Genomic DNA, 24,415 nt, shown 5'->3' on the forward strand with positions numbered 1-24,415 from the left:
TGTCAAAAGAAACTGATTTCACCATGTAATTAGTAGATAACGGAGTACCTACTAATTAACGACATGGGTACTTATCATGCCAGAAATAATTGGAAAAACAAATACTTTTCCGATGTAAAATAAAACAGTCCTTATTAAACTGTCCTTTCAATTAATTTTAATAAGCGTAGGACATATACGTGGTTTGAATATAAGTTTAAAACAAAATATACTCACCAGATATCCTCTTAATATGCAGTTGGGTAGCAAAATTGTTTCCCATTTGGGAGACATAGCTGTCCTTTTTGCTGGACAGCTGTATGCTGAAGCCATCGGACTCCAGGGAAGCCCTAGGGGCCCTGGCGGCCTGGACAGCCTTGTTGCACACTGGGGTGGGCGCAACCTTCGCCAGAGCAGCTTCCTGGGACCCGGCGCTGTCTCGTCTCCGGTTCTTGTGGTCTAACAACATGCTCGGGGTGCACCCCATGTCGCACTACACTTCGACACTACCACTATCACTCACGGACATTTTGGTATCTGAAACAATTGAATGTAAATTATCGATATGTTTGGTGACAGTTATTATTAATCTAATTGGGATTTACTTTTATCAAAAGTCTGCTTTGTACAGTCAACATTATAATTAGATAGTGCTATGAGTGGATTAGATTTATCTGCGTCTTTATTTCGGGTAATTTATTTTTAACGTTGTTGAGAGTTTGTGTAAATAGTTAGTGGGTGTGATCTGTATTACCCAAGAACGTTATTTATCCTTCCGTTATGCAGGATAAGCACAATATTCAATCAGTTCTGCCATTATTTCACAGTTCCGAAGTAGGTACATTGCATGTAAGTTCACTAGCCACGCATCTTTCTGAGTTCGCCGATAATATGTAGCCGGCATAAAAGCTTATTATATTTATGGTATAACATTAAAAAATGCCAAATTATTTCTATGACTATAGTTGCAAAATAACACCGTTACGAATATTTTATTTTCTTGACAATCCTCACTACATTCACTGTGTGCGGCGCGAACAAGCAATTACGTGCCTTCTCTTAGGATTCCCCCTCAATTAAATGCCTTCCACAGGCTCCAGTGCAACCAAACTATTACCGAGAAGGGAGGTATAATGAATTCTTCAACACCTACCTCCTGATTACGCCTTTGTTCTTCAATAAGTATATTTAATATATTCTATTTTATTTACGGTTTTTAATCGTATAATAGCGTCGTACAAAAACTTAATATAGTTCTTGACAGAAACGAAATATAAAATTTATTTATTGTCGATACGTTAACAATATATATGACTTTCTAAAGATTTTATTACAGTGCTATACGAGATGTCTAGACAGGTATAATTTCAGTCTTCATAATAAGGGCTGTGAACTTGGGGAAAGCTAATTTAAGGATTTAAGTCGAAATTTAATAAAGATATTCAAGACACATTTTGCCTAGATATTTCAGATTTATAATCTGTTTATTGTCTGGTTTGAAATGGAGAGAAAAATTCGCACACGCAATATTCTGTTATATAAAACAAAGAACTACCAATATTTGCAACAGTTTCTTTTTAAATTCCGTTTGCCAAAAATGATTTTATTATCGCAATTACATGTTATGGGTCTGTAGATATCTGAATCAAATGAATTTAATTATTATATGACACGTCGTGTCTAATTTAAATTTTGTTGTCAGTTCTAACACGGACAAAACATAATAATTTTTCATTTATCCAAAAATTATATTAATTTAAATTAAAAACTATCTATCTTAAAAAAAAACTTGTATATAGGCAAGGTGCCCATCACACAGGCAGCATTCCCGCGTTGAATTGCAATGGAAATTTGCAGTGCGAGAAAGGTGCCCGCGCGAGGGTCACATGCAAAATAGAAACATGTAAAAACAATAAAAATATGCTTGTTTACCGTTTGGGTTGCATAATGATATACAATAGAAGAGAGCTACTAAAATATCACTAATAATTTATCATTTCACTCGGGAACCAACTCTTTAATAAATATAAAAAGCATCAGGTACATCGTAATTAAAAAACTTGCGCACTCATATAATTCTTTAAGTAGCTATAAACTGAAAATTATTTACAATGCTCGCTCGCTCAACTTCATAAGAAGTTTCTGGAAAGAAGGAAGTTTGGTCGGGAAGTCGTTGACAAACTCATATAGCCCTGGATCCCATTTAGGGAATCGTTCCGATCTTGTCTACCTATATAAGAAAACTTTTGTAACTAGTATAAGTAAGTTATTAATTGTTGATTGTATTTTACAAACTTTTATTTAATTTGCAATGTCATTAAGTCCCTATGTTTATTCAGGTGGAATCTTGCAACTCAATTTTGAAGATATCTTCGACCGATTGAGCTGAAAGTTTGTATACACTTTTAGTTTGACTATGTATTATTATTATGATAAGCATAACCTGATTGTGTACCCAGGAACGGTTCCGGACGTGAGAACTCCTCAACGGTTTACTGCACGGACATGATTTTTTTGTCATACTTTGAATGCAATAAGATCTCACTGATAACAACGCAAGTATATTTTGATTAGATGAAAGCTAAAAGCACGATCTGATTAGATTGACGATTTGTCACAATCGCATTGTGAACGCAACTGTAGTAGCTCTAATTTGCTAAAGAAACTTACAATTATTTCCTTAGACTTCAAAAGCCTCTCTCAGCGGCCTGATAATAGGCTTCATTCACCGATACAGTCTCCATTCGAATGGAAATCCCATTTGAAAGGGTTTCAGTGGCAAAGAGAATAGATTACTTCTGACACAAACAAACACTTTTGATTGAAATGGAATGAAAATCTGTAATAAGTATCGCAATGGGCTGCCAAGGGACGAAGTCTGTATTACTTCTATTTATCTCATACAAAATAAAAACGTAATGTAATTTTCGTAACGAAGTCTAGCCTTATATTTCAGTAATTCGTAGTGATTTTAATAAAGAAATTCCCCCGGGAGCTTTGCCTCGGGGTATATTACATGAAAAATAAAATTGTAACTAAAAAATTTCATTACTTTTTTTTATAAAATATTGCAAGTCCAGCTAAAAGCTTTGGATGTAATGTAATGTACGAGAGTGGTCTATTTGCAGTGTCGAGTTACAAAGGGGACAGTCGAATCTAATTGGATTGTTTCATATTTGTGTTTTATTTTTAAAAAAATCTTTATTCGCCCTTTTTAAAAAAACTCCATGTTGTAGTAAAATAAATTATTTCTAGCATATTAGGTGGTCTTACACTAAAAGCATTATAGATTATCTTTGAGACACAGAGCTTAAGTGCAGTTTATACTTTAAGAAGTAACATGCTGTAGTATAAGAAAATATACTTATCTGACGCGCCACCGCTTTCCTTTCGTAGAAATTTTGTATTATAAGGAAACTATGCTAATACAGGATATATTCAATATCGAATCAAAAATCGTATGCTAAATTTCATAGAAATCTAGAATATTTTACGTGATTCACTAAGAAATATACTCACACTGATCCAAAATTCTCCATTTAAGATGACAAATACTGTTTAACCCATTGTCTAGGGCAATGGGTGTAACCCATTGCCCTAGACCCCGTTACAGTCCCGAATGAAAAAGGATGACAAATAGATCTCGGGCATGCATCAAGACGAATATTTCCGCTGATTCGGTGCTATTAATTTCCTCTGTGTATCCAAAAAATGTACTTTGCTGAAATGCTACAAAAATGATGCCTTTAATTAATAGTTAAAATCGTTATTTATATTTTAGTTTTGTTATATTTTACATAATCCCTCCATTTTATCACGGTAACATTTTACTGCTTAAAGTTTAAAGCAAAAACAGTTACACGAGTCAGCAATAAATATGCAAAGGCGAAGGAAAAATGCATCAGGTTGCATTTGCATCAGGGGCCATTACCATTAACATACGTGTGTTATTGATTCAGCGACCCCTTCCGAGGCGACGCGGGGAGGGATGATTTGTGCTTTGAATACTAATAGGTTTTAAGAATTGATTTTTTCAAATTGTAATTGTGTGTACAGTGAACTACACGTCAATCTACACAAATTTATTGCAAATAAGTCGCAATTACCTTTCTCTCATATCCGATTAGCGTAAAAATAACATTTCCATTTTGAAGATATGGCTGTCATTTCAGAATACGGTCGCTTGCATGACACCTCCTTGGGAACACTATTGTTGCCTCTCTCTGTCATCTGAGCGATTTCGCGGCACCTTCTTCAGTTATTGAGCGTTGGAGCCCAGTGCCCGCTTTTCAACTTTTTAGTCTCCCGCCTAAATCCTACAACGAATTTATGTTGTGTGCCACTGCTGATCAATGTGTTCTTAATTTCTCTTTTTTCATTTCGATAAACTTTATATTCCTATAAGTCCTTCCTATTAACAAAATTTTAAGAGATTACAAGTTGAAAAAACAATAGCGTCGATTTTCTCTCAGAAAATTTTACTCACTAGAAAGTATAATATCACTACATAGTACAAAACAAAGTCGCTTACCGCTCTCTGTCTGTCGTCTCTCATGCATTAGAGCTTCAAAACACAACGGATTTTGATGCGGGTTTTTCTAAGATATGATTCAAGAGGAAGTTTGAGTTGTATAATTTATTATATTTTTGCCCAATCGAAGTCCGCTTGTTCACATTGTAAATAAATAAAACATATTGTAATATATAGTGTTAATATTTTTCCTGTATAAAAAAAAGCTTCAAAAATATAAGAGTTTTCACGACCTCTCCAGAGATCACTAAGAGTTATAGGGTAATAATGAAGGGCAGCCGAAAGGCTCGGTTAATATTGATTAAAGCTTCGTAATTAGCTTTTACTACTTCATCTTATAATGGAACAGTCCCTCGAGCTTAATTTACCGTTCGTACGTTTCGTTTGAATACATAAAATGTCAGTTTTATCGACTCCGTACCCGAAATCTAAATTCTCTCTATAATTTAATGTCATAGATTAAAAATAGTTTAAGTTTTAAATTTAGTTTCTTTATTAATCTCTATGGCAATCTATGATATTTCAGTCAATTAGATCAAATTGCTTGCACTCATATTTAGGTACTAACATGTCATGTCTTGAAAAAACGGATGTACTCAAATTTACCTAATCATTAATGTTATATATCCACCTGCTACCGACTGCACCAAAGTTTAGCGAATATTTGCCAGCTAAACCTAGATGTAGCCGCAATTCGGAACTTAGCCATAACATAGTTCTACTACGCCATAATTTCTGAACGGTTTCAATACCAAAATTATTCTTCGTATGGGACACTGACTTAAATTTAAATTAAAAACATTATCATCATATAAATATTTTTATTTGAAAAGCGAAACTTAAAAAATATATCCTTATCTATTCCTTTCTATTATTTTTTTAAGTGTAAATCTTACCAAAGTAAATACCTGACATAAAATATAATATGATTTTGTAGAGGCATAGTTTTTTATCCCCTGAAAACATACTTATACCTAATACGTAAACGTAAAAGAAGCTTAAAATACAGAAGCTTCTTATTAAAAGCTCTTATGAAGTCAAGTTATTTACAATCCTCTATTATGTTGAACTTACCATCGAATTTAATTACTTTCCTTGTAACAGAGCCGTGGGTTGGTTTTCATTAACATCTTTTCATTATAGAGCAATTTACGCTTTAAGCTTCTTTACGTTACGATCAACTATAAGTAGCTTTATGTACGCAGTCTTGACTTCAAAATGAATAAAGTTGACGATACTTCCATAATGCTATTATACCTAAATAAGTCTCATCTGCCTGTCACGCTTTCAAACTTTATCCGCTGGGCCGATAATGATGAAATTTAGAATAGATATTGTTAATGATCAGAGGTTAAGTTTTGACTTCATTAAGAATTAATTTAAGAAGTATTAACGTCACACCATCTTTACTTTTTAAATACGAGTAGCTTTAATTTTAAAATACAATTTTCTTTTTTTTTCTATTAATTGCCAGCAAACATTATATTTATCTAGATAGAGGAAATCCTCCAGTAATTACATAATTTGGTACGCCATTAACATATTAAACCTTATATTTTGCCAATCGCTCCAGACAGCTGTGACGTCAACGTGCACCTGTTACCTTGGTAAACATGGGAAAATGTGCCTTGACGTCACGGAATAAGACGTGATTTGGTGTAATGGGTACATGATGATTTCAGTATTAATCGGACGTGTGGGATCAAAGATGTGTAATGCTAGAAGTGGCTTGGCGTAATGTGTTTATTACGGTATAACTGTTATAGGAACTTTAATGGGGTTTTAAAGAGTACATAGCTGTTTTATTTTAGGAAAATGAACGATTTACCAACAGTTTTATGTTTACTAGTTGCTGCCCAGGACTTCGCTTCTGTAGGAGTTCCGTAATAAAAAGTGCCGTACGTTTAGTTCGAATAGTTGCAATACCTATATCTACCAGGCAACTCTTGTTGGAATCTTTTTAATTTAGATTTTTTTCCCGTGCCAATAAATATTGAGAAATGCGTTGGTCTGAAAAATTATCCATTCTGTCTCTTTCTTATCTGAGCATTTTCTCCGTTTGTTCACTGTTATATTTATATTCTCCACATCGTACGGGCTTGCAACACATATCCTCCTTGACATCGTGATCAACTGGAAATTTATGATCCTTATTCGTTCCGTTCTAGAAAATCTAAATCTTACTAATGCACCTTGGATAAAATTTCGGGAAAACCATGTTTATGTTCTAGTTGCGTAGCACGGAAGTGTTTGCTGTCGTTCGATTGTGTACTTAATCACAATGGGCGAAGGTCGGAAGTCGATTGTGTTTGCTTGGCTTATGACGCTCATGATACGCTATTTAGCGCGGTGGCTAAGCAAGCATGAGCTGAGCTAATCTTTAGTGGCAGGCAAACATTGGGCCCATGGCTAGGCCGTTACGGCGATATATCAATTCAGTTGACCGGCAAAATACCTAAGTATTCCCTACCTACAACGGCCAAGTTATACCATAATTTTCTACCCGTGTACCAAATTTCATAACAATCGGTCCAGTAGATAATGCGTGAAAAGGTAATAAACGAACTTACTTTCGCATCTATAATATTAGTTAGGATTGGGATATGTGTCTGGGATGTGTAGTCTACTCTTTTGAATGAAAAATCAAGCAAAAACATTCATTTCACGAAAATAACTTCCTTATAAAAAGTCGTTGAGATAATTAATTATTTTGTAAAAAATACTTGTTTTTTTCATCATAAAAAATATCCGTTTACCTCGTCGTGATGGAGATAACAGGAAAGGATTCCAACCTTTCTTAAGCTTAGTATTTTTTTATTTAATCAAGTTGACAACATTGTAAGAATGTTCTTTGTTTGTCAAGCCATGTTTAAAAAAAGTCCCACAAGTAAAAATATAGCATCTAGAAAACATAATAAAAAAATATAAATTATATGCAACCAGAAATGCTTACGCCGTGACAAAATGGCCGTGCGAGGTGGAGAAAGAAAAGTAGGAAAATGAAGCCTGGGCTCTGACGCACTATGGCTGCGGAAGAAGCGGGGTGGTCAACGCCCAGATAAGAGTGAAATATTTTGTTTTTATTAAATAATTCGTTTTGTTGGTAAAAGAACTTTATAGACGGACTTTTGTATGTGTTTTATTTTTGATCAGAATCTTCCTTTACCCGTGAAATGTCACATTTATTTGGAGTTTATATACACAGAGATATAAGGAAGAGACAGACAGTATGTAGTATTGGTTAGGATCGTGGAACTTACCCTTATAGAATTATTATTATAAGGGCCTGACCCGGTTAAACTAAAACTCGTTACCCTTTATAAATTTTCCTAAGTTGCTTGTAACCCTAATATAAAGCTAGTCACTCGACCATGCAAATCGATCGGAAAATTCATAAAATGATCGCATTTATGCTAAAAATTATCTTTGGTCACTAGCCATAATTACTTGCTTATAAATTTATTATTAATATCTTAAGATTCTTTTCACAGGCGATGGACTAGAAAATTCACAAATAAACCCACCATAGAGCTAAACGTGGCCTTCGAATTTCACAACATGACTCTGTCTACCTCGTAAGGGTTAAAGACGTAATACTGTACATTGTTTATATATCTCATATTAAAAAATACGAACGTAACTAAATAAAACAATGTGATAGTAAATTAAGACGAATAAAATATATTTTATACTTCTAAGGGATCGCAACAACTGCCGAGAGATAGAAGTGGTTGGAAACAGAAAAGGGGAAGCTTTTGCCCAGCAGTGGGACTTCATAAGTACATTATAGAAATGCTTCTAAAGTATTGATAGTAAAAGTAACCTTATATAAAAGTATAAAAATAACCTTAGCTTTATATCACAAAGTTTATCATATAAATACGTACATTGATTGTTCCCTCTCTAGCGGCACAAGAAAGGCCGCAATGAGAAACATAAACTCACTTAAAGCCGTTTCTAATGTGTACTCGCCCGACCCGTCTGAAATTTGGGGGTATGCCAACAAGCAACAGGTGGGGGCAGGGGGGAGCAGGGGGACGCCCCCCCACGGCGATCGGACAAAGACTAGGGATAAATTATTGAGGCTACAGAAGTTTAACTTGCAGGATTTTACAGACCTACTCTTTCTTGCTCCTAGATTCGACTGTTACAAACACGTGATATTGAAATAGCCGAATAATAATAATATGTCTTAATTGCCAAATTCACAATTTCAGTTTACTCAAGAAACACCAAATTATAACATACATACAATACATACGTAGAAGTTTGTATTTTAAAATGTTGGATTAACAAATTGATCAGTACAGTCGGAGGCAGATAAAACTATTACTGCTCATTACAAGCTTATTAACATAGGGGTCAGATTTGTGTGTCCTACTGTACCCATCTACACAGATATTTTCCAATGGATTCTTTTCTTACTCTAAAATGTTTAAACTGACTACAACGTACCTAGTATTTTTTACAACCATTTTAGAGCTGTCTGCTCTCGCTTTGTCACTTGTCTTGACCGTAAAGTACTATATTTAGAGCCATATCTGTACTTAATATAATTTGTGTGGAAGGTTACTCACGACTCACGAGTCACGTCACTGTTAACAATAGTCGGATATTGTGATTGCTGCCATTTTTATAACCGTATATTTTTCCTTTTCAAAGTACAAAAATATGATCTAAATTATAAGTTTCCTTTAGGATCAAGTACCAAAATAATGTTGATTTGTTTGTTCCACTACTTCTTATAATAATGCTCTTATTTTTACCGCTATTTCTATTTTCTGACATTCTACATATTTATGTCTGTACTATTCATAGGTAGCCATGGTTACGTACACACTCTCACTCTGTGTTACGGTGTATTCTCAGTTTCATTCAGGGCTGTGACGCCCCGAAGCCCAGGTCAGCTTAAAAAATATACTTAAAAGTTGTGATTTCTTAACCGGCCGACTGCTTAATCCTGAGAATTTTATTGTGGCTTATTAGCATTTGGTCGTTAATCACCTCATACGACATCGACAGGAGGATATGGAATGGTCCTAATCTAGGGCGGAACCACAGAGTAGGTACAAACTCTATAGACCTGATATCAACATCAGTCCATTGTCTGAAAACAAGTTTTCAAACGCCCGCATAAAATGTACTTGGCGAATTTTCTCGTTAGAACCTTGAACCCTTCGCCTTTCGAGCAACAGGTTAAAGGGGTTGCTGAGAGAAATATGGATTACATATTCATAGGGTTCCGTGGATTAGGTGCGAAAGAAAGAATGCATGACAATAGGGGTGGAAGGTAAGGTATGCAAGACAAATGGCTGGCGCGAAAGTGTGGAAAGCTTTTGTGAAGAATTTCTTGAAAACCTTGCAAAAGATTGATTTAGGTAAGTCAGTTTGCCGCAATAAATTTGCCACGAATTTGTATTTCCATACAAACTACATCAAGTATTTTATGGATGACAATTTGTGTATTAAGGCAAATTGACTATAAACACAAAAAAAATAGGTAGCGTACAGTATGTACCGAAGGTTTAAACTTCTTTTTGAATGAACGAATGAAAAATTAAATTCAAGTAATCAACAATTACATATGTTAGTCCACTTATGTTTAGTAGAAAACTAATTATTGTGCAGCCAGAAACAGAACCAGAAACCACCTGCTGCAGAAAATAAAGATATATTTTTCAACAGTTAATAAATAGATAAATCTGACTATTACTGTAGCAATGCTCTTCAGTCTCTCTATAATAACGCTTTACCGTGTATTTGTAACATTGACATGTATGAAGTAGGTTTATACTATTACTAGGCTCATGGAAAACTCAAATTTATATAGGTCGAAAATAAAACACAACAAAAAAGCACAATTACTTTTCTTCCCACATGTATAAAACTGAAGAAACGGTTCACAATAAAAATAAAATCATTGCACAAATATTGGTATTTCACTCATAGTAGAGCCGCAATTCGAAATATACATAACTTAAGTGACAACTAATTGAACAGACATTGCATACTGCCGGCGAAGTTTTAACCGCATGATTCTGTGGTCCAAGAGCGGCGTGTGATTTCCGCCTTATAAACAGACCACTACAAGTTTTCCCGAGGATGTTATAAGGGGCAAGAAATAAACTTTGACAACTGATAGGCAAGAACAGAACCGGTCGTAAAATCAGAGCCGAATCTTAGAAATAGGTTTTGGAAAATAAGCCAGGCGAAAAACGTGGCATTTGAATTTCCCAACGCATGGCTTTGTAAACCCCGTAAGGGATATAACTTATGTGGGTACTATTTTTTAAACAAATACCTAGCGTTGGGGTGTCATAGCCAAGTTCAAGTAAGAGTAAGACATGATTTAGAATTCTATTTATTGATCCGCTAAACTGTCATAACTTGAGCGTCACGTATACAGATTATTATTTCGAAGTCGCAGCGAAACCACTCCACCATTATAATTAGTTACTAGTTGTTGCGCAGGCCAACTATCCGCCTGCAATTAGTTGAATTAGAATGCAATGTGCACTTTCACAATTACACAAACACACTGTTTCCATTTTGGAAAATCAGTATAATATTGACTACGGTGGTACGAGCCACTGAGCCGTTTCCCATAGGACTAAGTAGGTAGACATTAACATTTTACTTATTGTTACTTTATTTATTAAATATTTATTAAAATAAATGACGAAATAATAATGACTAAGAACAAATGTCTGGTAAATAGAGATGCCGAAAACCTAATTGGAAAAGAGAAATCAGACCCGGCCCCTTTAGGGCCGTCAGTCACGTGTGGCCTTATTTTATAAAGTTTTAGTCTAGAAAAATGCTCACATCATATTAATTTATTCACCATAATTTGTACATGCACTTTTTTATAATAACAGATCTTAAAAACTATATATTTTACTAGCGGCCCATCTCGGCTTCGCTCGATTAAAACACAATAAATTATACACCTAAACCTTCCTCATGAATCACACTATCTATTGGTGAAAACCGTATGAAAATCCGTGCAGTAGTTTTTGTGTTTGTCGCGTACAGACAGACGCGGCAGAGGACTTATACTTATATATTTGTCAGCCATCTCCAAATATGAAGGAATCAATAAAATAAATAATAATACAAGCGCTCGTATTTCAAATATCCATTCAATTTCCTCGTGAAGAAGACAAAATTGTACCCCCTCGAGACAGAAATTCTGCGTGAGCAAAAATTACGGAATGTGAACCCCGAGTTTGGAATTAATGTGACGGTAGAAGTGGCAAAGTAGCTTTGTATACTAAGCTAATCACAAATAATCAAAATCTTATCTGTATGGAACTAGCTATAACCCGCGGTTTCGCCCTCGTATATTTTTCATGAGAACAGTTATTTTTCCGGGATGAAAGGTATCTAGGTCCTTCTCCATACTTCAAACTACATGGGTATGCAAAATTTCAAGAAGATTGTTTGAGTGTATAGAGCGTGAAGAGTTATCAAACAAACAAACTTACACTTTAATCTCGAAAAAATAACTGTTTCCGTGGGAAATTAAGGCGGGCGAAGCCGCAGGCAAAAGATAGTTTTCATATTAAAAATAGCATGTTTCACTTCTGTTACCCAATTTCAATCCAAGTTCTTAGGTGAGGAAAGAAGTGATGTATGGGGGAACCGGGAAATTGTATGACGTTTGGCGGTCGCACGTACTGATTCCCGGGGGCACGGGATGGGATGGTGACTATTCCGGGAATCGACACAAAATGGGTTGTGTTTTGTGCGCGCATCTCTGTCAAATGACAGCACAGTCGGCCGCGTGTTACGCCCGCCGCCGCAGTCATAGGAACGAATTTACAATGAATTTATATGTGTATATAAATTCATTGTAAATTTATAGATTTGACGACCTCCGTGGCGCAGTGGTAAAGTTCTAGCCACTGAACCGAGAGGTCCTGGGTTCGATCCCCGGTCGGGTCATGATGGAAAATGATCTTTTTCTGATTGATCCGGGTCTTGGATGTTTAACAAATACATATATATGTATTTGTTATGAAATATAGTATCGTTGAGTTTTGGTATCCCATAACACAAGTCTCGAACTTACTTTGGGGCTAGCTCAATCTGTGTGATTTGTCCTAATATATATATTTATTATATATTTATATTTATAGATTCATGTGCTGCTCTAACTATGCTTCGAATACTTACATGGACTATTTGTAAATATGACCCAATCCAAAATTCAAATTCATACGTTTAAAACGTCGAGGAAATATGTACCTTTACATTATTCTTTTGACAGGCCAAAATTTTAAATTTGAGACGAAGGTATGAAATCAATCAATCCTCAGACCCCTAAATCCACTTTGGGCTTATTAAGCTAGAAGTAATACTAGAATAAATAAAAGTAATACCTACTTCAGTTTTTCTAACACTAGTTGTTCTCCGCGAACTTAGATCTCGCGAGCACAATACATTTGAATATTTCAGTGAATAACAACATAGTGAATATTTCAAAAACGACTTAACCGATTTTGTTGCCCCACGAACTTAAAAATTCTATTAACAGATTCTACATACCTTTTAAATTTTGTCAAAATCAGACCAACGGTTCGAAAGTTATTGCGTTACAAACATACATACAAAAAATGAATTTTTGCCCCAAGTTGATTTGTAGAGCTCGACAAGCTCAGGATTCGATTAAATTAAAAATAAAATGTTTGTATTTTCTGGCAATAAACCCATGAATATCACATATTCACCACGATTACCTCTCAAATTGGAATGATCTTCGGCATCCTTAATTGTTATTAATATCGCAAACATCAAATGTTTATTAAATGTCACTTTCACCTCAAAATCGTAACGATTTAAGCAAATGCACTTGAGTCTTGAACAAACTACAAACTACATTACTCTGAGAAAGGGTCCCCTAACTTTTATTTATATACTTAGCCCTTACAACCAACTCGGTAAAGCCTCTCTTAGTTATGGAAATAGCACTTTTGGATGTTACCGAACTCAATCTTTTGTCGTTTATAAATAGACAATTCGTGTACATTCTTCAACCCAAGTTAAATAGACATAATCAGGAATTTTAACGTCACTACACTGCCGTCCCTGCTGAGGCACAGGTCTTCATTATGGATGGATAAGGAGTAGGGAAATATATAAATGGCTGCAAATTTAACCGGGATCAACGGCTTAAGGTGCCTTCCCGAGGGAGCTCAAAATAATTTTTGGTCACCCATCCAATGACCGACTTAACCGTCAATAACACAGGCCGAGCGCGCTTGCCATGATCATCACTGCGCCATGAGCTTATATAAATCTATACTGTTAAAAATATCAATCATTAAATTTGCCATGCTTTTACAATCGGCTGTCTTCCTGACTTCCCTCTTTAGGGAAGTATTGTTGCCTATCATCTATTAAGGCATGTGTCCCTTATTCATTTTTGATCTCGAAAAAAAGCGCAATTTCATTGTTCAAAATCAATAAATCAGTATTTAAGGTGAGTAGCACCGTCAACTTTGACTCTGACGTTTAGACAAAATGGCGTAACGTTAAATTTGGCGGTGCAACCCACCCTTATTGTTTATAATCTTATTGGATTCTATGCTGGTTTAAGGAGCAAGAAAAATCGTAAATGTGCCAGCTGCTTATTCTGTGAAGTTAATCAAGGGAAACTGCTCTACGTTACAGACTAAATTAATTCATTTCAGAGTCAAAGTTAATCTGTTTACGTTTCATCCGAGTTTATTTAATCTTAATAATTTATTCGACACGGGTGTGACGCAAGTCATCCCGTTCGCAACTCGTCACATTCATAACAAATATTAAAGTTCCATTAAGTTACATTCATTTATCTGTCTTCCGTTACACTAACCAGATATAGGTAGTAATTGTAAATAAATATATTAGAACAAATCACACAGATTGAGCTAGCCCCAAAGTAAGTTCTAGACTTGTGTTATGGGATACTAGCTTAACGATACTATATTTAATAATATATACATATATAGATAAACATCAAAGACCCAGGCCAATCAGAAAAAGATCATTTTCCATTTTGACCCAACCGGGGATCGAACCCGGTACCTCTCGGTTCAGAGGCAAGCACTTTGCCTCTTTGTACTTATGAGAAGAAAGTTTAAATGCTTAATCGCTTTCGGTGAAGGAAAATATCACGAGGAAACCTGCACATTGGTGAACAGTTTAGTTCACTAGTGTATCCGACTTCCTGCCAGTAGATGGCGGGGTAGGTAATCGTAAAAGTCATGTCCGATGCCTTTAGGCAACTTGATTAAAAATCTGACAACAGTGTTAGCAATATCATGATGAAAACTAAGACTTAGAAAATAAATTTAAAAGTACTAAATCCTTACAAAATGTTCTGCTTTTAGCGAAAGGTCTTTCGAAAAAGAGCAATTTCTTTGATCTTACGCGTCAATATTTAGTTTACGGTGTTTTTGTAGCCGTTTTTAAATATAATGAAAACTAGAAAAATTAGCCCTAAAAATTTATTCAGCATTAAAAAATATATATCTACCTTGTAATGTTTCTCACTGTTAAAATATCATGGTCAAGTGAAGTCAAGTTAAAAAATAATAATTACAAGGTAACGTAGTTTCAAGAAAAAAGGAAAAATACTGAAGGCAATTTTTAAAAAATGCTCGCGTTAATGTGAAAAAACATAGGAACAATTCACAAAAATGTATTACGGTTCGGTTGAGTTGAGAGAGGTCAAAATAATCTTCGACATACGGTCCATTCCATCCCATCCGGTTTATTTTGTACAAATTTTCCTGTGGCTTTTTTTATACACTTTTCTTCCAGTTAAAAAAAAAAAACATTTTTGGTCCTTTATACATAACTAGCTACACCCCGGAGCTTCGCTCCCGTAGAAATATCGGAGTAAAAAGTACCCTATGTGTTATTTCATAACAATCCGTCCGTATAGTATTTTTATAAGTTATTTATTATAAGTATAGATATTATAGTTATTATTATAAGTATAGATTTTGCGCGAAAGTGTAACTTACACACGTTACTCATAAACTTTCGCATTTATAATATTAATAAGATAGAAAAAAAAACAAAAATGCGAAGTAGTTTTTTTTTAAATATTTTTTGTTTCTTAATTTAAAATTTTATTTTTATAAAACATAAAAAAATTACATGCTTTTTTACAAAATTTATAATCATAAACAATAAAGAGATTCCAACTCATCGCCGCTTGGAAGGGTTCCAAGAAGACTGGCAGCATTACCCTTTTGAACCGCTATGGCAATTCTCTGTGCCCGCCCTTGGATCGACCGTTAGTTACCTCACGGAGACGCGCTGAAATCTCAGTCAAAAAGGATTGTATTTTTTCTTTTCAACATTAATGTCACAGTATAAGAAAATGTCTTATTCAAATTTCAGCTTGCACGTTCACGAAGCGATCACGGCAAGTAATTCTTTCTAACCCTAAAATGTATTTGCTCTGTTTAGGTGTATTTAGATATGCAAATAAGCTATTTTCCGCTCCATCTCGGCCTTATTATTGTTTGGAAACATGCGGGTGGAATACATTATGAGATAGAGTATTGTTTATGGATTTTTTTTTCACAATTTCAATTTGTGATTTTTCGAAATAATAAAGTATGTAGCCGGACTGCTTCATTGAAGATCCCGGGTCGATCCCCGGTCAGGCCAAGATGGAAAATGATTATTTTCAGATTGACCAGGATCATTGTATATATGTATGTTATAAAATACTAGCTGCCCGTCTCGCAACTTCGCAACATTATAAATAAAACAACTAAACCTTCCCTGGGAATCACACTATATGAAAAACGCAAGAAAATCCTTGCAGTAGTTTTTGAGTTTATCGCGAACAGACAGATATACAGACGCGGCAGCGAGCTTTGGTTTTATAATATGAATTGCTATAATCAGTCACGAAGTTACATACTATTGAATTAACTCAATTTGTATGTTCCGTATATATTCTCCGAACGATTACCTACAATTTTCAAAACTAAATCTTAAATTGTGTGAACAATAAATCGATTAATCTAATAAATGTCATGTCAGACACTAAGTTTATCTAATTACGTCAACACCGATACGGAAAAAGCAATAAAAACACTATTAGTTATCCATAAATAAACGGATCCAAAAATAGACTGTGACAATTATTGCTAACAACTTTTTCACCTATTAGATAAGTTTTACGTAAAAATACTACGACGCAACGTTTTACGTAGGTACGATACAACTAATTGTAGTAAGTAGTAAATAACAGATAAATCACCCAAAATATTCTTATTTGTCACCTTTTAACTCATACAAATTCAAAGCTGTGAAGAATGAGTACTAGCACGTCTATTTAGAACTAATTTTAACACTTATTAACCAATTTAGAAACACATTTTCGTCACCATGACTATGAACTATAATGACAAGCAATAATCCATTGCGTTAAGTAGAACTCATTGCTCGATGGCAATTTAACACCGCGAAGTAAATCAAACTTATATTTGACACTTTAATTTCTAAGAAAAATGAGAACAAGGTAAATATTGTATTGTTTCAAATAAACAAATTAACTAGTTTTAATAAAGACAAAGATTGTTTATTTGCAAAAACAAGAGATTATTACATTTTTGATTGACGTTATTATCATCTCAGGTCATATATTTTTGATTATTTTCATAACATTTATTATCTGAAACTGTATATATTGGATTGTCATTTATATCTAACATGGCTACAGGGGAAAAGGGAGACAAATCTCAACTTTACGATCACTGGAAAATTTTTTCACGAAACATCTCAATTTTCCCTGACTTTGTAGTGACCCGTCGATTTCACCGACTTTCCCAGACCAGTTTGATAAGTATCATTTATACCGTTCAGATTAAAAGTCTTATTTTATGTTTTCAATCTGTACACAAACTCAACGTGGCATTTTTTCCAGAAAGGATTAAATTTTCTTTTTATCCATCCTTTCTTTAAAAAATATCTGCTTCTATCTTATCTGATAAAATGACGAAGATCCATCGACGAAACACAGGTTTCATTAAAACCTTACAAGCTGATTTTACTATAACTAACACTTACACAAATCTAATCGTGCTAAACTTCACGTTACACAACGCGAAATAGTTTTCCAAATTAAACGTCAGCTATTCAGTTAAGGACACATTGTTGTTATTCTCCAGGTGCGCTAGAAACAACTTGCTTTCAACATACAATATAGAGGGTCTAGAATTTTCATCACATATGACAGGTATTAGGTATAGCTAGATGATATATGTATGTATGTGCTGATAAATATTTTATAATTCTGTAATGTATAGTTTGTGTTAATTCAAACTTATATCTGCTCTGATTTGATGGGTCTAGTTTTACGTTCTAATTCTTATATGATCAAATACAGAGACTGAAGTCATCCTGCCACGGGTAATATTTCTGCCGAAGACTAGGAAGTGCTTAAAAATTTAAGAGTTTCTTGGCGTGCCTCTATCAAATAATTTGTTCAGAATTTATACCATATTTACGTCAATATTTAAATTATATAGTCTCAATAAGACATAACGACCACTGCTGTGAAGAAATGCCGAAGAAAAGCTGAAGAAAAATTGTAGGAAGCTGTTTCACATTTTAAAGTGATTCGTGTAAAAGATCTATTCAAAACGGCTTCTTAAAAATGACAACCTAAGCCTTCCTATATATCTAGATCTATAAAATGTTTGGAGGGCTCGTCTGATTTTTTGGCGACAAGACAATCTATCAAGGGTTGTCGGGTCGTGTCCACCAGGTCAACAAAGGGTATACTGGGCCATCTTTCTTCTCTGAGATATTTCTTGGGAACTAACAAATTATAATGTAAAGTGATTGTTCTCTACTCTCCTTACTTTTGTCCTCAGTGTACTCATTGAATATTAATGCAGTTTCGGGTGAAGTTGTGATGGCAGCATTCGCATTCGGACGCAGGTACGAATAAACCAACGCTATTCATAATTATTGACGCTAATTATTCTCATCTGATTTAGCAACTCTATTCTGAGTGTAATCCCGGTTCTTTTCTCAGTCGTTAAAAGTTACAGTCCAAAGTCAGCTTTGATTTTAGACAAATACCAAAGTAATGTTTAACATTCCGAATTTCCTGCCATTGCGCATTCCCCAAAGGACAATTTTATAATTAAATAATTTATTCATAAATTAGACCTTCACATGCACTTTTTCACTACAAATTTTATTTTATATAGTAAATTCTCAATAATTCATAAACTACACGGCATTTCGAAAAGATTCACTGCTGAGTAGAAATTTTAATATCCCCAGGAGTAAAATAAAGATTTTGTATTTATATGCTATGCATCTTTCCTACACGCTTAAAACTTAAATTTAAACAATATAATGTTATATCGATGGCGTCGTATAATATTCGATAATATAAGTATATGTTCGATAATAAACAAGAATATTATTACCCAAGACATCACACTAATTTAAGTTAAAATATATATAAGAATCTAATTTATCATTTAAAGACAAAATCTGACAAATCTATAAATAAACAGGAGCTGCTTTATGTGCTCCTATTGTGTAGAATTAAAGCGAAAATACGAGATACAGAAAGCGAAGGAAATACTCGTAACAACCGACTGGCGTCAGAACTGAAGCACAATAGTACCTATTCGTAGAACTAGTCATGAGCAATTTTACTGGAATTTTCTTTGCAAATTAACAATTCCATTGAACTCGACGGCATTATTCTTCACGTTTGAATATAATTAAATTAAGGTTTTTTTAATATTTTTAGTCCAATGATTACTCAAACTAAAGTACATATAAGTTTGAGATCCATCTTTGAGGTTGAGGTTAATCAAAGTTTAAAAAAAAATGAGATTTGTGTAAATTGTCACGCATAATCAGTTATATATTCTGTACTAGCGGCACAACATAATAACTTATACACCTAAACCTTTCTCAGGAATCACACTCATCTATTGGTGAAAACCGCATGATAATCTGAGCAATAGTTTTTGAGTTAATCTCGAACTAACAGACAGACGCGGCTAAAGCCTTAGTTTTATTATGTAAGGATGATGATAAGAAATGTTATAAAAACATTCACAAGACGTCGTGACGTAAACGCGCATATGTATCTCAAGAAGTAGTCTTTCTTACGACAATATTTACAAGCAGTGGGCGCGGACCATTATATTCTTTAAATACTCCTTAGATTTCCACTGCGTCTAGACTGTTTATTTGTTATTCTAGTCTGAACTCTTTTTGAAAGCGTGATTCATGTCCAACTTCTTCTTCTTTGCGTGTCGATGGTAAATCAACGCTCTATTGGGTGTTACCTAAATATATTCTTGCCAGAATCGAGCCACTTCTATGGCAACATCATGATAAAATAAAATGTTGCAGTTATTTTTATAGACACATAAAAATGTTCACATTTTAATTCAATGTTGTAAAGTGGCTGTTACTATTCGTTGGATGCACTTTATTTATCTTCACAGTCCTTTTGAAGATGAATCGTTTGATCTAATTCAACAGGGCAACGTACAGTCCCAGACTGGCGACTAGCATATCGAGAATTGGTGTTTACGATTTGTATATTACTAGTATGTATATCCAAACGTGGCCTTTTCGCTTGAGATACTATCAGTTTCACCTTAGGACCTGGTTGATGCTATCGCACTGTTGTACCGATATTAATACAACAATGTTGTTAAACATAATCTTAACAGGCAATATTACGAACCGTTTTTATTTCATAAATAAATAAATAAATAAATATATTAGGACAAATCACACAGATTGAGCTGGCCCCAAAGTAAGTTCGAGACTTGTGTTATGGGATACTGACTCAACGATACTATATTTTATAACAAATACATATATAGATAAACATCCAAGACCCGGGCCAATCAGAAAAAGATCATTTTCCATCATGACCCGACCGGGGATCGAACCCGGGACCTCTCGGTTCAGAGGCAAGCACTTTACCACTGCGCCACCGAGGTCGTCAAAATTTCATGTAGCTTACGATCAAACTTGAGGTTGCGGCCAGACTAAATTATCATGTGCATGAAATCCAGTGATTGCAAAATCCTGCTAATATTATAAATGCGAAAGTTTGTGAGGATGTTCGTTACTCTTTCACGCAAAGGATTGTTATGAAATTTGGGACACGGGTAGTATATAACCTGGAATAACACTTAGGGTACTTTTTATCCTGAAATTCCCACGGGAGCGAAGCCCCGAAGCGCAGCTAGTATATAACAAACATATATAATTGTAGTTATGTGTTCAAAGCATAACACTGACAATGTTGTTATTGCAACATACTTACGTGAAAAAAAAAACTATACTTATTTCAAAATAATAATGTTAATCGATCCTCCAGTTTAACGTTATTATTCCTTCTTCTTTGGAAGGTAGTCGTGCCCGGCCCTTCCTACCCTCAATTGGGTCCTGCTAACCTATTAACCATTCTATACGTTTCTCGCGAGTGTCTCAGATCTTATCAGGTGGGTCGAGCGTGCGGACGTGCGTGGATTCCTGTATAGATTGCGTACAATTTATTCCTCGTTTCAATGTATTTTTCTCCTAGCACTTCTCATGAACATTGATTTGGATTTAATCAAACTACAAAAGGATTGTATTAAAAAATGATAGCAACAGTACAAAACCAAATCGCCCTATACTTATGTTTCTAAGCTTATTACTTTTAAATTACGCAACGGATTTTGATGCACTTTTATAAGAACTTTTATAGACCTCGTGCAAAGCCGGGCCAAGTCGCTAGATATAAAGGTTGTTTATTGTTTATTCAAAACGAGATTGTCTATAGTACTGACATCACAGAAAATTGTACAACTAAATTTAAATTCCTCATAAAAGTTCCCACTGGAGACTACTTAAAATTGCTTTTCAACACACTGGACTTCAAGTGAGTTGATAATAGACATAATATGTCGCACGCGTGCTTTGATCATTATATATATTTATTTACTCCGGCTTTATTATAATACTCGGCTTTGCCTCATGTTAAAATTTTGCATTGTATGACTTGTATGACATTCGCTCGCACATATCATAATGTACAAAACACAGAAAGTTAATACATAGTCTGATCGAGACAGATTTTCAACATAAATAATTTTCAACCTTCGTCCTACCTTATCATACAAAATATGTTTTTATGGTATAAATTGTACTTTTTTCATAGAAGCCACTACTTTTAATGTCCACATAAGACTCTTGGAACCGCGATGTTATATATTTTATTTGCTCAGTTGTTTCAGGATAGCGATAAAATATTTAATGAAACTTTCATATTGAAGTACAGCCAACAGCAAGGCTAGCTGCCCACCTGGGACCTCAATTCAGCGTTAGTAACGGTGACTGGATATGAAAATAGCAATATATACTCAACATACTTCAATAAGAAAAACATGTCGCTAAATATGTAAAAGGAAAACTTAATAACCTTGCAAATAAATTATTAAGTCGGCTCATGAAATGCTTGAAATGTAAGAAATTCGAAATATCGTACTTAGTTCGGAAGGAAATAACGGAAACCAAAAAAAAAGTAATCATCGGTAGCGAATTCAAAAGATCCTTTCAAGTATTCAGGAGTAGGGAAACTTTCTAATTGTTGGAGTTTTAATATTTTCTTCGACAGTTTTTTTATCAATAAAACTCGTGAGCCGTGTAAAAATTCGTATCTTTTTTATTAAATAAATATATTAGGACAAATCACACAGATAGAGCTAGCCCCAAAGTAAGTTCGAGAATTGGGTTATAGGATACTAACTCAACGATGCTATATTTTATAACACCCGGACCCGGGCCAATCAGACAAAAGATCATTTTCCATCATGACGACCGAGGATCAAACCCGGGACCTCTCGTTTCAGAGGCAAGCACTTTACCACTGCGCAACCCAGGTAGTCATGTTACATGTACCTATATTACCTACATAATTATAGTTTACAGAATAATTAGTTTATATGTACTGTAAAATATGCTTCTTATACCTAAATAAACAGAAAGTACCTACCTTATAATTTTTTATTTTGTAAAATCACAAAATATCAATACATATAATAAAATTGAAGAAAGGCCAAATTTGTACATTGGACATATTTTTAATTCTTCATGGAATATACTTAGTTACTGATATAGATGACGAAAATATCGTTTTGGAAATTTTTGTCTGTCTGTCTGTCTGAACGCGCGCATCACTCGAAATCTACTGGACCGATTTGCTTGAAATTTGGTATGTAGGTACCTTATATACCTGGTTAACATCTTAGATACATCATCCCAACATTTTATCCCGGTAAATGGTCAGGTTCCCGTAGGATAATTCAAAAACGAATTAAGAATCAAAAATGCCTTGGAATCCCTTGGGTTAACATCTTATAGACATTTTATCCCGGAAAATGAGGAGGGTCCTGTAGGAAAATTAGATACATTTCATTCCGGTAAATAGTCAGGTTCCCGTAGGATAATTGAAAAACTAATCATGAATTAAAATTTCCTCGGTATTCCGGGTTAACATCTTATAGACATTTCATCCCGGAAAATAAGGAGGGTCCTGTAGGAAAAATAAAATAACAATCCACGGAGACGTTTTACTTAAAATTTTGTAGTAAGGTGTAAACAGAATATAAACAAACTTTTTTATCGATGAAAGTCTGATATAGATATAATTAGAAGGTATCAATTTTCAATTTAATTTTGTTATATTTTAGTTTTGAACTTAAAGATGGCGCCACCAAGGCTTTTAAAACGCGCTATGGTTTCGCTCAGACAAAATGATATATATATTGTAGGTGAGTGTAGGTGAGCACTAAGAGAGGATTTTTGGAAACTCTCCGAAGTGGGTGAAAGGGATGAAAAACTGTAAATATGAAAATTCTACACTGTTGAAGTTAGTGACTTGAAAATTTGGATTTTGGTTGTTTACAACAAAATAATGAATAGGTGTTTCAGATTTTTCTGAAAATTAACCCTCAACCCTTTCAAAAGGGGGATGAAAGATTGTATGGGACTTCATTAATGCAATTTTCAAAATAAAAAAACTGAAAATTGGCACACTTACTTTTTGTAGTAAATAATAGTAATAGTAAATACAAAAATTAATTTACGTTTGTGGTTAATAATAAACCGGGACGTAAAACGTCATGGAAAATGGGACAGCATGCGTTGCAGAAAGCGGGAGTGGGAGTCGGAGCGGGAAATGGGAAGGAGACACGTAGTGGGAAACGGAACGGGACACATTGCGAAAAACATGATGGCACAATATGTAGGAAACGGTACGGGTATATACTTTACATTACATAGCAGGAAGCGGGATTGGACAAGGTGCGGCACGAGACATGCAGCGGGAAACAGGAAATTTAACTTAAGATGAGAAAAAATGCGAATTTGAATCATATATGTTTACCGATTACAGAGTACGCGATAAAAAAAAATTACTGAGATTTTGTTATGAAATTCACGTGGGCGAAACCGCGGGCAAAAGTTAGTCCGACATAAAATGTATTATTCTTTCCATCGCTTCGAATTATAAATTTTCTTTTACGCAACTTTAACTTTTAGCTTCCACTTAAGCTCCTAAGAAATAACGTCTTTACAGAAGGACGGAAACTAAGTGAAGCGTAAGCGTTCCGTTTTTACATTTTCAGGTACGGAACTCTGAATCGGCAGATCGTTGAAGAAGTATTCAATAAGGGAAGGTAGGTTCATATCGGAGCGAACTGAATTATCCCGGGCTCGCTCGCTTGGAAAACTCGCAATAAAATTCTTATGTGTTATTCACAGTGTTTTATCTCCTTCGTCAAAATCTCCTTAGTGGTTGTGTGTACCATCTGAATGAATACCTAAAATACAGTCAACGACATATACGGAAGA

The 24,415-nt window shown here is 34.6% G+C and overlaps 1 protein-coding gene across 1 annotated transcript in view; it reads right to left on the reverse strand.

Moving 5' to 3' along the window:
• LOC128677585 (high affinity cAMP-specific and IBMX-insensitive 3',5'-cyclic phosphodiesterase 8) overlaps positions 1-24,415 on the reverse strand; it is a 130,471-nt gene that overhangs the window by 95,783 nt on the left and 10,273 nt on the right. The window contains exon 2 of the mRNA XM_053758538.1: positions 217-516. Coding sequence (XP_053614513.1) covers positions 217-466 — 250 coding nt within the window. The 5' untranslated portion in view covers positions 467-516. The remainder of the gene's footprint in view (positions 1-216; positions 517-24,415) is intronic.

Source organism: Plodia interpunctella, chromosome 18 (assembly GCF_027563975.2).
Source record: "Plodia interpunctella isolate USDA-ARS_2022_Savannah chromosome 18, ilPloInte3.2, whole genome shotgun sequence".
In the NCBI taxonomy this organism is placed as follows: Eukaryota; Metazoa; Arthropoda; class Insecta; order Lepidoptera; family Pyralidae; genus Plodia; species Plodia interpunctella.